At 51.8% G+C, this 15,381-nt stretch overlaps 1 protein-coding gene across 3 annotated transcripts in view; it reads left to right on the top strand.

The window, feature by feature from the left end:
• The window catches only part of KSR2 (kinase suppressor of ras 2), a 113,223-nt gene that overhangs the window by 87,170 nt on the left and 10,672 nt on the right, over window positions 1–15,381 (top strand). For all 3 annotated transcript variants that reach the window (XM_071572353.1, XM_071572351.1, XM_071572352.1), the window contains 2 exons: window positions 5,927–6,023; window positions 11,208–11,341. In XM_071572353.1, coding sequence (XP_071428454.1) covers window positions 5,927–6,023; window positions 11,208–11,341 — 231 coding nt within the window. The remainder of the gene's footprint in view (window positions 1–5,926; window positions 6,024–11,207; window positions 11,342–15,381) is intronic.

Raw genomic sequence — 15,381 nt, 5'->3', positions numbered from 1 at the left:
CCTGCTTCCCTTCACCTGGAGGTTTTGGTGGTGACTCCCAGTGAAACCAGTGCTGAGCATCTCTCAGGGGAAGGAGAACCTGGAGACACCTTTCTCCTTAGACTGAGACTTAAGAAACTCCTCACAGCTCATGTTGGTGTGACCCTGGTGTCCTTGGGGGGGTGTTTGGGTGCAGAGGGTTTGGAGCTGGAGCTGGATGGTGCCACTGCTCCGGCGGGGCTGGGAGAACGTGCGTCAAGGGGCTGAGATTCCTTATCAATTTAGAGGCGAACAAAGCCTAGGGATAAAAATTAACCCAAAGCTCTCCCTTTGCTGCTCTTCCAGCCTTGTTTAATTTGTGAAACGCACTGGGAGCTGTCAAGTTTCAAAAGCACAATTGCCAGATGTCTTTAAAAGAGAAAAACAAGCCAATATATGGAAAGAGCTTGAAAACCTCCCAAATAACGTGCAGGCATGTGCAGTACTCCTTCTTCCCCTCTCTGCCACGGCTAGTCCTGCTCAAATGAAATTAAGTAAGTCCCAGCTCAGTGGTTCCTGTTGCTGTATCTTTCTTAATATTCCCCAAAGGTTTCTTTTTTTTTTTCCCATGAAATACTAAAAATGAGTAAACTGATGGGGAATGTGGAAGCATCCAAGCAGCCCCTCCTTTGCTCTGTCTCTCCTCAAGCACAGATGTAACCTGCCAGCAGAGGTATTTTTATATTAAAGCACTTCTTATTAATTCCCCCTGTCTCTCCTCCCCTGTCTCCCCTGGGCATTTAGTGCCGACTGTCACCATGGAATCTGAGCTGGTTGCCCATAAATCCATATACTGGCAAGTAATGAGCTTCCTGGGCTCTGGCATTTATCACTTTGGGGTGTCCAAGGGATCCTGTTTAATTTAATGGCCGTTTATGTGGATGGTTGGGCAGAGGGAAGACAAGGACAAAATCCCGGTGAGTGATGGCATCGAGTCATTCTGGCAGCTCGGGGTGTATCCCTGCTCCAGGGGCCAGGCTGGGGCTCCAGCCCTGTGGAAATGGTGGCCATCACTGTAGAGCTGGTGGCCACCAAATACGGTGTGATGGGCATCAGTGTAGAGGTGATGGCCACCAGTGGAGAGACAATGGCCATCAATGTAGAGGTGAGGCAGTCAGTGTAGAAGTGGTGGCCATTAGCGTAGATGTGATGGCCATCGGTGTAGAGACAATGGACATCAATGTAGGGACAGTGGCCATCAATGTAGAGACAGTGGCCATCAATGTAGAGACAGTGGCCATCGGTGTAGAGACAATGATCATCAATGTAGAGACAGTGGCCATCAATGTAGAGACAGTGGCCATCGGTGTAGAGACAGTGGCCATCGGTGTAGAGACAATGACCACCAATGTAGAGACAGTGGTCATCAATGTAGAGACAGTGGCCATCGGTGTAGAGACAATGATCATCAATGTAGAGACAGTGGCCATCGGTGTAGAGACAGTGGCCATCGGTGTAGAGACAATGGCCATCAATGTAGAGACAATGATCATCAATGTAGAGACAGTGGCCATCAATGTAGAGACAGTGGCCATCGGTGTAGAGACAGTGGCCATCGATGTAGAGACAATGATCATCAATGTAGAGACAGTGGCCATCAATGTAGAGACAGTGGCCATCGGTGTAGAGACAGTGGCCATCGGTGTAGAGACAGTGGCCATCGGTGTAGAGACAATGGCCATCAGTGTAGAGACAATGACCACCAATGTTGAGACAATGGCCATTGGTGTAGAGACAGTGGCCATTGGTGTAGAGACAATGACCATCAATGTAGAGACAGTGGCCATCGGTGTAGAGACAGTGGCCATCAGTGTAGAGACAATGACCACCAATGTTGAGACAATGGCCATTGGTGTAGAGACAGTGGCCACCGGTGTAGAGACAGTGGCCATTGGTGTAGAGACAATGACCATCAATGTAGAGACAGTGGCCATTGGTGTAGAGACAGTGGCCACCGGTGTAGAGACAGTGGCCATCGGTGTAGAGACAATGACCATCAATGTAGAGACAGTGGCCACCGGTGTAGAGACAATGGCCATTGGTGTAGAGACAATGACCATCAATGTAGAGACAGTGGCCATCGGTGTAGAGACAATGGCCATCGGTGTAGAGACAATGACCATCAATGTAGAGACAATGGCCATCGGTGTAGAGACAATGGCCATTGGTGTAGAGACAATGACCATCAATGTAGAGACAATGGCCATCGGTGTGGAGATAATGGCCATCGGTGTAGAGACAATGACCATCATTGTAGAGATGATGACCACCAATGTAGAGGCAATGGCCATCAGTGTAGAGGTTGTGGGCACCAGTGTAGAGGTGATGGCCACCGGTGTAAAGACAAAGACCATCAATGCAGAGCTGATGGCAACCAGTGTCAAGGCAATGGCCAGCAATGTGGAGGCGATGACCATCAGTGCAGAGAGATAACCCCCAATGTAGAGGCAATAGCCATCAATGTAGAGGTGGTGGGCACCAGTGTAGAGATGGTGGCCATGAATTTAGAGGTGGTGGCCATCAATATAGAGGCAATGGCCATGAGTGTAAAGGTGATGACTATCAGTGTAGAGGTGATGACTATCAATGTAGAGGTGATGACTATCAATGTAGAGATGACTATCGATGTAGAGATGATGGCCATCAGTGTAGAGGTGATGGCCATCAGTGTAGAGGTGATGGCCATCAGTGTTGCAGAGGGACAGTAAGAACCCCCCCAGCGGATGGAGGATGGATGAGGCTGTTTTCCCATCAAACAGCAAAAATCCCAAGAGGCCGCGCTCCAGCTCTTCCTCACTCATCCCTCCCAACTTGTTCCTCTGCAAGTCACCTGGGCTTTGCTCCCGTTGCTGATGTCTTCAGCCTGTGCTGGTGAATGCAGAGTGTTTATAAAGCAATTTGAGATTTGTCTTGCTTGGCTGAGCACTTCAGAAACTCATTTGGAATAGAGAGTTGCATCTGCAGCGGGATGGAGCTGGGACTGTCCTCGTGCCGGGGAAGGCTGCAAGCTGTGCCTGTGCCATGGGTGGAGATGAACTCCTGAGGACCATGAGGAGGACCTTTGCATCTCCCCAAACCACCTGAATAGGCCATCCCTGCTGCCCCCAGCTCTGGATGGGGTTTGGTCACCTCATGGCACCGGGAACGTGTCACCAACCCGCCTGCTCTGCCGGCAGGTGGGATGGAGAAGTTTGGGAGGGGAAGACAAGTATTCCTTTATGAATGTGCACTTCAGCGCTGAATACCCCGGCATCCACCTGAAGATGCAAATTGTCTGCCTTTGTTTCTGCTGTCAATCGTGGGCGGTCTGTGGCCCTGTGATCCTCAGCATCGCTCGCTCGCAGCGGGCGGTGCCTCAGTGCCCCCGTGGAGCGCAGACCTCTCCAGGCGGGAAGGGAGGGGACGATGCGCGTGCCCCGCGCTTTGTGCCCGCCGCTCCTGCCCGAATGGGGAGCGATTGACGGCAGCGAGGAACGAGGAGAAGCGAAATTGTTGGGCTCTGCCATGAAAAGGTTCTGCAGGTGGTGGCTGAATGGGCTCAGGTGCTGCATAATAGGTATCAACCGGGCTTTGTCTCTGCGTTGGCAGCTCCTTATCCGGCAAGAAAACACCGATGTGCCGGCGCAGCGGTCGCGGGTTGAATTAATTGGGAGCAGTTATTCATTGAGGGGAGGAGAGAAGCACCTGGGCTGCCTTGGTGGTTCTCCCAGGGCCTGAGGAGCAGCGGTGACATGTCCCATGCCCACAGTGCTTTACCATGTGCTGGTGCTGAGTGGTGGCTGCTCTCCTTGTGCCGGTTCCATCCGCTGCCCCTTTAATGCCTTCCCTCTGTAAACGAAGTGGAGAGATGGGAATCTCATCAGTAAAGGGCTGCAGGCTCCGCTCTTGGGGTTATCTCAGCACTTCAGATAGTCAGAAATTTGAGGATTTTTCTCTGAACAACCCTTTAGCAGGAAAACAGCTGATCTTAACTTGCTTTAGGGCTGAAATCAAGCCTAGTTCCAGCGCTAATCTACTCACTGTGTTTACAACATCAATTTGGGACCAATTCAGACCACAAGCAACTTGCTGTAATCATTTTCTCCTGGGGAAATTGAGCATTTGCCAGGGAATAGGGAGGGCTGGGGGATCCCCTCCGTGTGCAGGCAGGTCATGGAGGTGGCAGAAAGGCTGTTGTGTGGTAGAGCTTAAAACTACGTGTTTGTGGAGCAAACTGGGGCAGGAAAATACACTGTAATGGTGGTGGAAGGGGAATTTGTGTCTGTCGTTTTTGCACCCTCCCATCCTGGTGGCAGAAACCCAAAGGGTTTTATCACTGATTTCCAAGTAGGAGTTTGAGTGCTTGGATCCTAATCTTCAGCAAATTCACATTTGACTGCAGCCAAGCTATTGCACAAGATAGGAAGTGACTGGTCTAGGGGAAGATCGTGCTTGTAATTGCAGTTGCCTCAGGTCTGCACCCAGCTGGGGTGCTCAGGGACGTGCTGAGACACCTGAACAGGGAAAGCCATCCCTGAGGAGGCAGTTGCTGCCCTAAAATCCCCACTGCAGCTCACTTGTGTCCAGCAAGGCTATTTCCAACACAACCAGTGATGAAATACTTTGGAGAATGGTGGTGTCTTTCCAAAGACAGAAAGATGTGGGACTGGTCCCATTCTTGCCTCACTGCGTGACCTGAAAATTGTGCTCTCTGCCCATGGAGGGATGTGGAGCTTTTGGCTTAGGATTAGGAGGGTCCTTTGTGCTCAAGAGCTTCCAAAGTTTGGGTTTCTTCTGAGGTTCATATAAAGGCTTGGTTTGGAAGGGACCTTAAAGCTCATCTCATTCCAACCCCTGCCATGGGCAGGGACACCTCCCACTAGACCAGGTGGTTCTAAACCCCTCCAACCTGGCCTAGTGGAAGGTGTCCCTGCCCATGGCAGGGGCTGGAACTATATGGTCAATAAGGTCCCTTCCAACCTAAACCATCTGGACTTCTCTTCTATGATTATTTTCACCCAAAAAGGACAAGACCTGTTGTCTTCCAGGGGACAAATCCAGACCAGTGCTTGGCATTCCCAGGGCTGGAGGAACCGAGCACGAGGAAAGCGGCAGAGCCGAGCGAGGCTGCAGCTGGGGGAGAGCAGAGGAATTAAGCCCTGTAACTTTTAATTTGTTAACTAGAAAGGAATCAAATTAACATCTGCGGGCGCTGAAGCCTCTTTAACGAGATGTGTGTCAGGTCCTTGATTTCCCAGGCACAGGTATCCAGTCTCATCTTTCCAAAGTTGCCTGTAATGAGCGTGGGTGGATATAGAAAAGCCAAAAAGCCCTTTTTTTGTGGGCGGCAGTCGAGGCAGAATCCACCCACGTACTCCATTATGATATTCAAATGTCAATATATTTTTAATTGGTTTATATCTCTTCCCCCCCCCCCCCCCCATCCAGCTGCCTTTGGTAATTAAGGCTCTGTAAATAGATTTTACTGTAATTGGTATGAGAAGGAAAATTGGAGGACATTGTACAGTGCATTGGGTTGGGTTGTTCTTTTTTTTTTCCCCCTCCCTGTCTTTCCTCTTTTGACTCATATTACATCTGTGAGCGTTGTATCCTCGGAGGGAAGGGGCGGGCAGTCACGGCCAGTTTTGCACAGAAACTCAGGAGCAAGAGGACCAGGTGGTTTGCTCATGATTTGGACACTGGGAAGAGCCAGGAACCAGACCAGGATATCCCTTGTGGTCCTCAGCACCACAGTGATGGCTCCAAACTGGGGAGACCCCCATTGTCCATGCTGGATCTTCCATCTGCCTTGAGATGTGGCCAAAGCTCTTGTGATTATTCACAGTTCCCAGCCACTGCCTTTTGGGGATGTTTCTTGTTGGGGGTTTCTAAACTGTGGTTTTATCTTTCCCTTTTCCTGTTCTTTCAGCCTGTGTAAAGGACGGACTCTCTACTCGGTGGTGAGAGATGCCAAAATTGTCCTGGATGTCAACAAGACGAGGCAGATAGCACAAGAAATTGTGAAGGTACGGTGTGGTGGGGGCATCTGGGCACTGGTGGGGTCTGGAAGGTCCCAGTGGGGTCACTCTGGGGAGTGGGAGAGAAGCAGCCACGGATTCTGGGCAGGATGTCTCTGCTTGGCTCGGAGATCCAGGTTGTTTGGACCTCCCTCATGTGCTTTGTGTGGCACCAAGACTTCCCTGAGTTCTCCATGCTTGGGGCTCATCCTGGTCACTGCTCCTCTTCCCTCTTGGAAGTGCAGGTGTTCAAGTCCAGCATTGCTGCTGTGAGTGAGTTGCTGGTTGGGTATTCCTGTCCTCTTCTAAAAAAATGTAATAATCACAGACTTCCAGAGTGGTTTGGGTTGGAAGGGATCTTAAAGCCCATCTCATTCCACCCCCTGCCATGGGCAGAGACACCTTCCACCATCTCAGGTTGCTCCAAGTCCTGCCTCATGTGGCCTTAAACACTTCCAGGGATGGGGCAGCCACTTCATAGAATCACAGAATGGATTGGGTTGGAAAAGACCTCGGAGATCATCAAGTCCAGCCCTTGGGCCAACTCCAGTCCCTTTACCAGATCATGGCACTCAGTGCCACGGCCAAGCTCAGCTGAAAAACCTCCAGGGATGGGGAATCCACCCCCTCTCTGGGCAGCCCATTCCAATGCCTGAGCACTCTCTCTGCAAAGAATTTCTTTCTGCTCTCCAACTTCAATTTCCCCTGGCAGAGCTTGAGCCCATCGTGCCCCCTTGTCCTATTGCTGAGTGCCTGGGAGAAGAGACCAACCCCCACCTGGCCAGAACTTCCCTTCAGGCAGTTCCAGACAGTGCTGAGGTCACCTCTGAGCCTCCTCTTCTCCAGGCTAAACACCCCCAGCTCCCTCCCACTTCTCAGGCAACTTTCTGTTAATAATCTGCTGTTGGTCTGAGGTTTCCATATCTCTGTAGCCAAAGCATCCCCACAGCCAGGGCTCCTGGAGGAGTCACTGCCATGGTGTGGTGACAGGATGCTGTGGTGCCACGGGGCAGAGCACACATACATTTGTCAGAGCCAAAAAAGCTTCTCCTTTCCCAGAGATGACTCAAAGTGCCTCTTCAACACTTCAGACGTGACACTGGGGAGGATCCTCACGTGGCAGGGTCGAGTTGCTGGGAATTCGGGTCCTGAGCCATCCCAGCTCCCCACGGGGTGTCTGCCACAGCTCGTTTGCCCAAGAGGTGTTGAGCTGTCTGCCAGAACTGGGCTGGCCTGTGATTCCAAACACATTTATCACCAAATGATACCCAAAGTATTTGGCACGTGTTGGAGCACGGGAGCCACGACACCGACCCTCAAGGTCAGCCAACACCTCCACCCCAGAGCCCAGATCACCTGGAGCTGAGCTCACATTGAACATATTTCATATTTCACCCCAGAACCCAAATCACCTGGAGCTGAGCTCACATTGAACATATTTCATATTTCACCCCAGAACCCAAATCACCTGGAGCTGAGCTCACATTGAATATATTTCATATTTCACCCCAGAACCCAAATCACCTGGAGCTGAGCTCACATTGAATATATTTCATATTTCACCCCAGAACCCAAATCACCTGGAGCTGAGCTCACATTGAACATATTTCATATTTCACCCCAGAACCCAAATCACCTGGAGCTGAGCTCACATTGAACATATTTCTAGGGGGGAAAAAAGGAAGGAAAAAGAAAGTTTTCTGGCAGATTTTAATGTCCTTAAATATTCAAATCCATGTTGTAAACCAGAATGTGTTCTGCAATAGATCCTGGGTGGTGCTGTCCCCTGGATGGTGCTTAGGCTGGCTCTGATTGCCCATTATGCATTTATTTACACTCAAATTCAGCAAAGAGCATATTGGTTTTAAACTTTTTAATTTAAATTCCTTAAATTCTCTTGAAGTCTCTGGGCAGGGGCTGACAAGGGAGCACAGACTGAAGCTCTTTGCTACGCCAGCATTGCAAGGATTGTCTTGGAGCCACACTGGGGGTATCTGAGAAGCACCAAGAGTTTCTCTCTTCTTAATTTCTACTTTCTATCCGTATTTTCCACTTTTTAGCTATGGATATTTCCCACTGAGCAAATATCTGAGACATCACATAGTTTAGCCTCATAATTTTTCTCCTGACTTGTGCTCAGGGTTCTGGTCTCCCAGATGTTCCCAGAGGGAGATCATGACTCAGTTCAGCCCCTTTTCTCTGGGCAGGTTCATTGCTTGGTGAGGGTTTTGAGGATGAGACTGTTGTCTTCTGCAGCTGGTGTGTGTTAGGAACAAGTTGGGAACCTCAGACTCTTCGTGGTGTTGAGGCATCCCCAGCCCTGGGGAATCATCAGTGGATTGATGAGATGAAAGCACCACCACGAAGAACATCAGCAATGTCACCACCACGAAGCAAATCAGTAGGACCAGGTGTTGACCTGGTTGTACCCCCAGCAGCATCCCTGTATCCCTGCATTCCTTCTCCTTGGAAGGACAGGATTGGGTGCTCCTGCTGCAGCCCACTGCAGGGCAGAGGGACTTTGCATCCAACCCAGGTCCCTGTGGGAATTAGCAGAGGTCCAAAGGCTCAGATGGGGGCTGTCTGTGCTCTCTCTGGGCACCAGAGGGAATTTAAGACAGAGAATTTAGGACCAGCACAGTAACAGTCATTTTGTTGCAGAAATAATTCTGAGAGAATTTCTGAGGTCTGTTACTGGAGAATGATTTCTTGTTTTGGAGACTCAGACCAGAGGGCTCTTCAGCCCTCTGAGTGGGTGGTCACACGTTCCATCCTTTCCATGGAAAGAATTTAAGGTCCAGCACAGCCTTGTTGCAGTGCTCTGACCCAACCATATGCACCAGGAGGAGCAGCTTCCCAGCCTTCCCACCTCTCCACACCAACTTTCAGCAGATGTTAAGGATATTTTGGTGGACTTGGAGGTGGTGGGTGTGGAGAGGCAAAGGAAAACCCCAACACCTTGGTTTGGGTGGCCTTGGGGCTGCATTGCCCAGCAGAGCTGGAAGGAGAGGCTTTGGTTGCGCTGCCCCATCACGGCAGTTGTTTGACTTTATCCTTTGAGTCCTGGTATGTGATGGGCTGTTAAGCTGATTGGATTAGTGGGTGCACGGGCTGTCATTATCCCGGGAAAGCTGATTATCCAGGGAGCGGTGCCGGCAGAGGGAGCTGCCTTGTCACACACGCCGGGCAGCCGAGCAAGCGAAGGCATTGCTGTGCCCGCGGTGCTTTCTCACACACCACGCCAGGGCAGAAGGTGGCAGGGCTGGAATCTGCAGTGGGATCTCCGTGGAGGGAGGAGAGGGGGTTGGGTTTGCCTTCAGCAAAGGCCTGGCTGTGTTTGGTGAGCACGTGGAGATGAGTTCCTACCTGCCTGGGTGAGGAGGGGTGCGAGGTGCCTGCTGCCTGCTCTGTGCTCCCACCACCCTCAGCCCATGGGAAGGGCTGCAGAGCATCCCCTGGAACTGCCACTCATCCTGTCCCACGGATGCTCAGGGCCCTGCACTGCACCTTGCAGGAGGAGCACTGGAATGCTGTCCCTTGCTCACCTTTGTGAAGGTGACAGTGACATTTGAAAGCAGATTTTGAAATCTCATCATTATTTCATGTGCTGGGAACTGGAGGCCTGTAGTTAATCCTGGTGCCTGGAATGGTCCTGACATCCAGCTGCAGCTGGAGCTTCTCAGGCCTGGATCCTTTCCTTCCTCCAGCATCCCTTGGCTGAGGCTCTCTAGGATTGGACTGCCAAGGGGTGCAGTGAAACCCCCAGAACTTATCATAGAATCATAGAATGGGTTGGATTGGCAAAGACCTCCGAGATCATCAAGTCCAACCCTTGGGCCAACTTCAGTCCCTTTACCAGATCATGGCACTCAGTGCCACGGCCAAGCTCAGCTGAAAAACCTCCAGGGATGGGGAATCCACCCCCTCTCTGGGCAGCCCATTCCAATGCCTGAGCACTCTCTCTGCAAAGAATTTCTTTCTGCTCTCCAACTTCAATTTCCCCTGGCAGAGCTTGAGCCCATCGTGCCCCCTTGTCCTATTGCTGAGTGCCTGGGAGAAGAGACCAACCCCCACCTGGCCAGAACTTCCCTTCAACTTGCTGGGTTGGGGCGTTTTTCAGTTTGCTTTCCAGATAGTGGAATTTGGATCGTTTCTTCCATCTCCTCATCAGCCACCAACTTAAAAATACACTCTTCTTCCCCAGCCTGAGTGGTTAATGATGATAGATGAAAAGATCAGACCTAGGATGGATGGATCCCTGTGGAAATCCAGTTAATAAATCCCCCTTGCCAGTGACAGACAAGCGATAGTCGCTCTTAAGCAACAGTTTGCCGGCCTGTTGGGCATTGATCCTCCTGCAGCATACTCTAGATCAAGTTTTCCCTTAGTCTGCTTAGGAGAATGAAAAGTGGGGCAGCATCAAAATCCCTGATGAACTCAGGATAAATGTCTTTTATCCCCCTCCCCACTCCCAGAGCTGGTTATCCCGCCGAGCCGAACATCCGCCGCGCGGAGCTGCCGGCGGTTGGCTTGATTTGCCGGCGCTAAACGAGCCCCGTGCAGGAGAGCTTGGATTTCCCACCCGTGGCCTTTTTTTGCATCATTAGCAATAATTTTAATTAACCACCGAGTAGTTTTTTCCTGGGGGAAGGGAATGAAGGCAGGACTCCCGCCAGGAGCTTGTTTCCAGGCTGATGGTGCCGGTGTGCGCGTCGGAAGCGCCGGTGGCAGTGCCGGGATGTGCCACGGCGGCGACGGAGAGCGGTGACTTATGGCCCCTCCTCTCCCATCCCCGCAACGAAAACGGGGGCGAAAACATCATCATCATCAATTCCTCTCAGCGGAGGATTTCAGGGAAGTGGCTGCTGCTTTGGTTTGCAGTTAATTTTTCTTGCAGAATCAATTAATCAGGAAGATGAGTCGCAGCCGAGACACCCACACCACCCGTCTCTGTGAGCACCACACGATGCCCACCCCCAGCCAGGGGGCCCTCCAGACACCTGCCCTTTCTGCAGGGGTATTTGGGGATGTGCAGCCTCTCTGGCTGTGGCCCAGCCATGCCCTGGATGTGCCCTGGCAGCTCAGGGGTGCTCATACCCAGGCTCTCCCTTGGGGCTCCCCCTGCCTCTGTTATCCTGTGTGTTTGTGCTGCTTTTTTAATTCCGGGGTATTTTTCTCTCTTTTCTTTCCTAGGGAATGGGTTACCTGCATGCCAAGGGGATCCTCCACAAGGACCTCAAGTCAAAGAATGTTTTCTATGACAATGGGAAGGTGGTGATCACTGACTTCGGCCTCTTCAGCATCTCGGGAGTGCTCCAGGCAGGCAGGTAGGACATGGCATGGTGGAGATTCCACCTCATGGCCTAGAGCTCCCTGCAGACCTGGGAACTTTGGGAAGGACCAAAAGCCCACTTCTGCCAGGGCCTTCCTGTGTGTGTGCAGCTTTTCCAGACGTGTTCAAGGTACCTTTGAGTGTCCTGGGGCTGCTCTGTTTAAAGACAGTGGGGTTTGATCAATAGGAAGGAGCTGGCTCAGAGAGGCAGGTTGTGTCTCTTGGACCCAACCTCTTCCCATGGGATGCATCATTTCCACAGCCAAACCACCCTGCAGCCATCCTGGAGATGCTCCTCAGGCTGTATTTCCCTGGGGCAGGTTCATTCCTTGGCCTTTCCCTAACAGAGCATTATAAATCCCTGGAATCTGCTTTATCTCCTGCCTGGGTCGAGTGGTTCCATCCCTGTGCTGTCCCTTTGCTGCTCTGGTGACCTTTTGGGTGTTACAAACATCTGGCCATGTGTGTGCCCTGAGCACAGAGCAAGAACACAGAGAAAATGAGAGCCAAGCTCGGGACATTTACAGCATTGTGACATTTTTGGCTCTCTGAGGGTTTAAATCAAAACCATTTGGTAAATGTTCCTTATTAAATTTCCTTTTCCCAGTGCTCTGGGAGGTTTTCCAGCTGTAGGCACAGCAGAGCAAAGAGTTTCAGCAGCTGTGGAGAGGAGGAAAAGCAAAGCTGGGGGGGGAAAGGAAACAGAAGTGAGGAAAAAGCAAATGGAAACAGAAGTGGGGAAAAAGCAAATGGAAAATAAGAGCATTGCTGACTTTTCTTACCTTTAGAAGCAGCACATGGAGGTTTCCTCCAGCAGCACCTCCTGGTCCTCCTGGTCTCTACCACGTGGTGGGGTTTGTCCCTGGAGAGGTTGTTGGGACTGGTCATCACTTTGTGGTGCTCAGGAGATAAAAAGCACCTTGGAAATCATATTTTTTCCCCCTAGTTCTCATGTGATGAGGTCAGAGGCTTGGAGGGAAAGTGCTGGCTGCTTCTCTCCATCCCACGCTGCTCATGGTGAACAGGCAGCCAGGCTTTCTGTTCTGCCTGTGCAAATATCATCTGGCTTGGCACAAACTTAGCCAAAAGCTTTGGAAAGCCAAGAAATCCCATCCAAAGTGGGGTTTGCCTCTGGTTGAGCAGCTGGGCAGAGGGTTTGGGACTCAGGTCCTGCCAGGATGAAGGTCCAGCTCATTCCAGCAGTGGTAAGAGGATTTGGGCAAAAATGTCCAAGATTTGCCAGGAATCTTTGCTTGGAAGGTCAGACATGCTCTGGAGAGGAAATGAGAGATGGAATACTGGAGGAGTGGGGTACCTGATGAGGTGGACAATGCGTGGCCATCCCTGCTCAAGGTTGAGGTGTCACATGGGGGTGAAGTCCAGAAGATAATTCAGGAAAGGAAGGACGGCCAGAAAAGCAGGGCTGGACAGAAATGAGCAGCATTTTGATGGAAAAATTGAGAAAATGGGAAAATTTCTGCCTGGAGGAGCTTCCAGCCTGGCTGTCCTGGGCTGTAGATTGGGGAGAACTGAGAGGAGACCAGGGTTCCACACCCATCAACCACTGTGGATTTTGAAGCAGCAAATGTGGTGTTCCCCAGGGGTCTGTGTTGGGTCCAGTCCTGTTTAACATCTTTATTGATGGTTTAGATGAGGGGATTGAGTCCATCAGCAGCAAATTTGCTGATGACACCAAGCTGGGAGGGAGTGTCGACCTGCTGGAAGGCAGGAGGGCTCTGCAGAGGGATCTGGAGAGACTGGAGAGATGGGCTGATTGCAATGGGATGGAGTTCAACAAGGCCAAGTGCAGGTCCTGCCCTTTGGCCACCCCAACCCCTGCAGCGCTCCAGGCTGGGCACAGAGTGGCTGGAGAGCAGCCAGGCAGAGGGACCTGGGGGGACTGAGGGACAGGAAGCTCAACAGGAGCCACCAGTGTGCCCAGGTGGCCAAGAAGGCCAATGGGATCCTGCCCTGGATCCAAACTAGCGTGGCCAGCAGGCCCAGGGCAGTGACCCTTCCCCTGGACTCTGCCTTGGGGAGGCCACACCTTGAGTGTTGTGTTCAGTTCTGGGCCCCTCAGTTGAGGCAAGAGATTGAGGGGCTGGAGCGGGGCCAGAGAAGAGCAACAAGGCTGGAGAAGGGACTGGAGCACAAGTGCTGTGGGGAGAGGCTGAGGGAGCTGGGGGTGTTCAGCCTGGAGAAGAGGAGGCTCAGAGGTGACCTCAGCACTGTCTGGGACTGCCTGAAGGGAAGTTGTGGCCAGGTGGGGGTTGGTCTCTTCTCCCAGGCACTCAGCAATAGGACAAGGGGGCACGATGGGCTCAAGCTCTGCCAGGGGAAATTGAAGTTGGAGAGCAGAAAGAAATTCTTTGCAGAGAGAGTGCTCAGGGATTGGAATGGGCTGCCCAGAGAGGGGGTGGATTCCCCATCCCTGGAGGTTTTTCAGCTGAGCTTGGCCGTGGCACTGAGTGCCATGATCTGGTAAAGGGACTGGAGTTGGCCCAAGGGTTGGACTTGATGATCTCGGAGGTCTTTTCCAACCCAATCCATTCTGTGATTCTATGAAATGTCTGCAGGTCTGATCTCCATCTTCGGGGTGGGTTTTTGTTGCCTTTGTTTTGTCTCAGAAGAAGAAGAGTGGTAAAGCCCAATTCTGGGTCCTTGGAGGCTTGGACAAACATGTGGAGAAGGCAGCAAATTTGGCAGGTTGAGTTAAGGCTGGTGATATTTTAGCTGTGAGTGAAGTACAGACTGGCCCAGGTTAAAGGGTTAAAATACAGAGATTTGGTGATTTAGTGCCTTCTCCTGATGAAATCATATTTATTTCTCCATTATTGAAATGTTACTGGGCTTGGGAGGGCTGCTCTGTAATTAGGAGAAGCACGAGGTGGGTCTGAGGAGTCTGAAGAGCTTTTCTACTCTGGCTTTGCCTTGGGGGTGACTTGTCCTTGGTGGGCTTAGAAGATGCTCAGCTGGTGCCTCCTGCTCGTGGAAGTGGCCGGGTCAGTTGAGAAGTCAGGGCAACTTTTGCAATAAACACTCAAATTGCTGTAATTGAAACACTTTTGGGATCACATGAAGCCCAGCCCTCCTTGCTGGAAGCTCATAACCCACAGCCGAGTGCTCAGACTGAGCTTTGTGGAGGATTGATGGGCTCACATGGAGCTGTGGGTCCAAATCCAGCCCCTGGAGCATCCCAAGCAAAGACTGAATGCTGCTCCTGGGTTATCACAGCACTGAACAACTTAAATGAGCACAAATAAAAGCTCCAGGAGCAAACCTGGTCTTGCTGAGGGTGATGGAGCAGATCTAAGTGCTGCCCACTCCATCCTGCTCCCCGCTGCCTGCCAGGGATGGAGACGGCAGACACCGGGAAGGACGAGGCAGCTCCTCCACATCCTTCCTAATTGCCCAGGTGCTTAATGCTGGCTTGTAATTAAGAGCTGTGTGGGCTGGAGGATGGTGGTGGGAGCTGGCTGGGGAGCTGAAAGCCTCCCCTCTGTGCCAAAGTGCTCTTTTGCTGCAGCTCCCAGGGCTGGAGGGGCCCTGTCTCGCCGGAGCCGCTGATTGCAGCTGTGGTTGCACCACAGTGGGGTGAAGAGGAGCCATCCAGACCCCAGAGGGGGCAAGGAGGCTTAATCAGTGATTCCATGGACAATCAGTGTCCTCTCTATGGAGGAGGGTTCTCCTCTGGTGGTTGACAGAGTTATGGGGGATGCCTGGAGATGGGGATGGCTTTGCAGGCAGGAGGATCAGTCATGTTGGGAAAGCCAGGCAAGGAGTCAACATTTGTGGTGGGAGGTTGTTCTCCTGCCCTGAGGGTGGATGGAGGTGCCTGTGCCTGGATGATGTCCCCTGGGCTCTGGGATTTTGGCCCCAGGCTGGCATTCAGGAGGACAGATGACCCCCCAGCCATCCTTACCCCCTGTACATCACCATCTTTGGCAGAGCTCCAAAGCACAAACAGGGAGAAGTTCCTGGCTCTTCCTTCTCCAGCCCAGCATGACGTGGGACAGTTTTTGTTACCTCCTACTG

This window comes from Pithys albifrons, chromosome 17 (genome assembly GCF_047495875.1).
Source record: "Pithys albifrons albifrons isolate INPA30051 chromosome 17, PitAlb_v1, whole genome shotgun sequence".
NCBI lineage: Eukaryota > Metazoa > Chordata > Aves > Passeriformes > Thamnophilidae > Pithys > Pithys albifrons.
The sequence above is the reverse complement of the archived record's forward strand: the minus strand, read 5'-3'. Positions and strand labels throughout refer to the sequence as shown.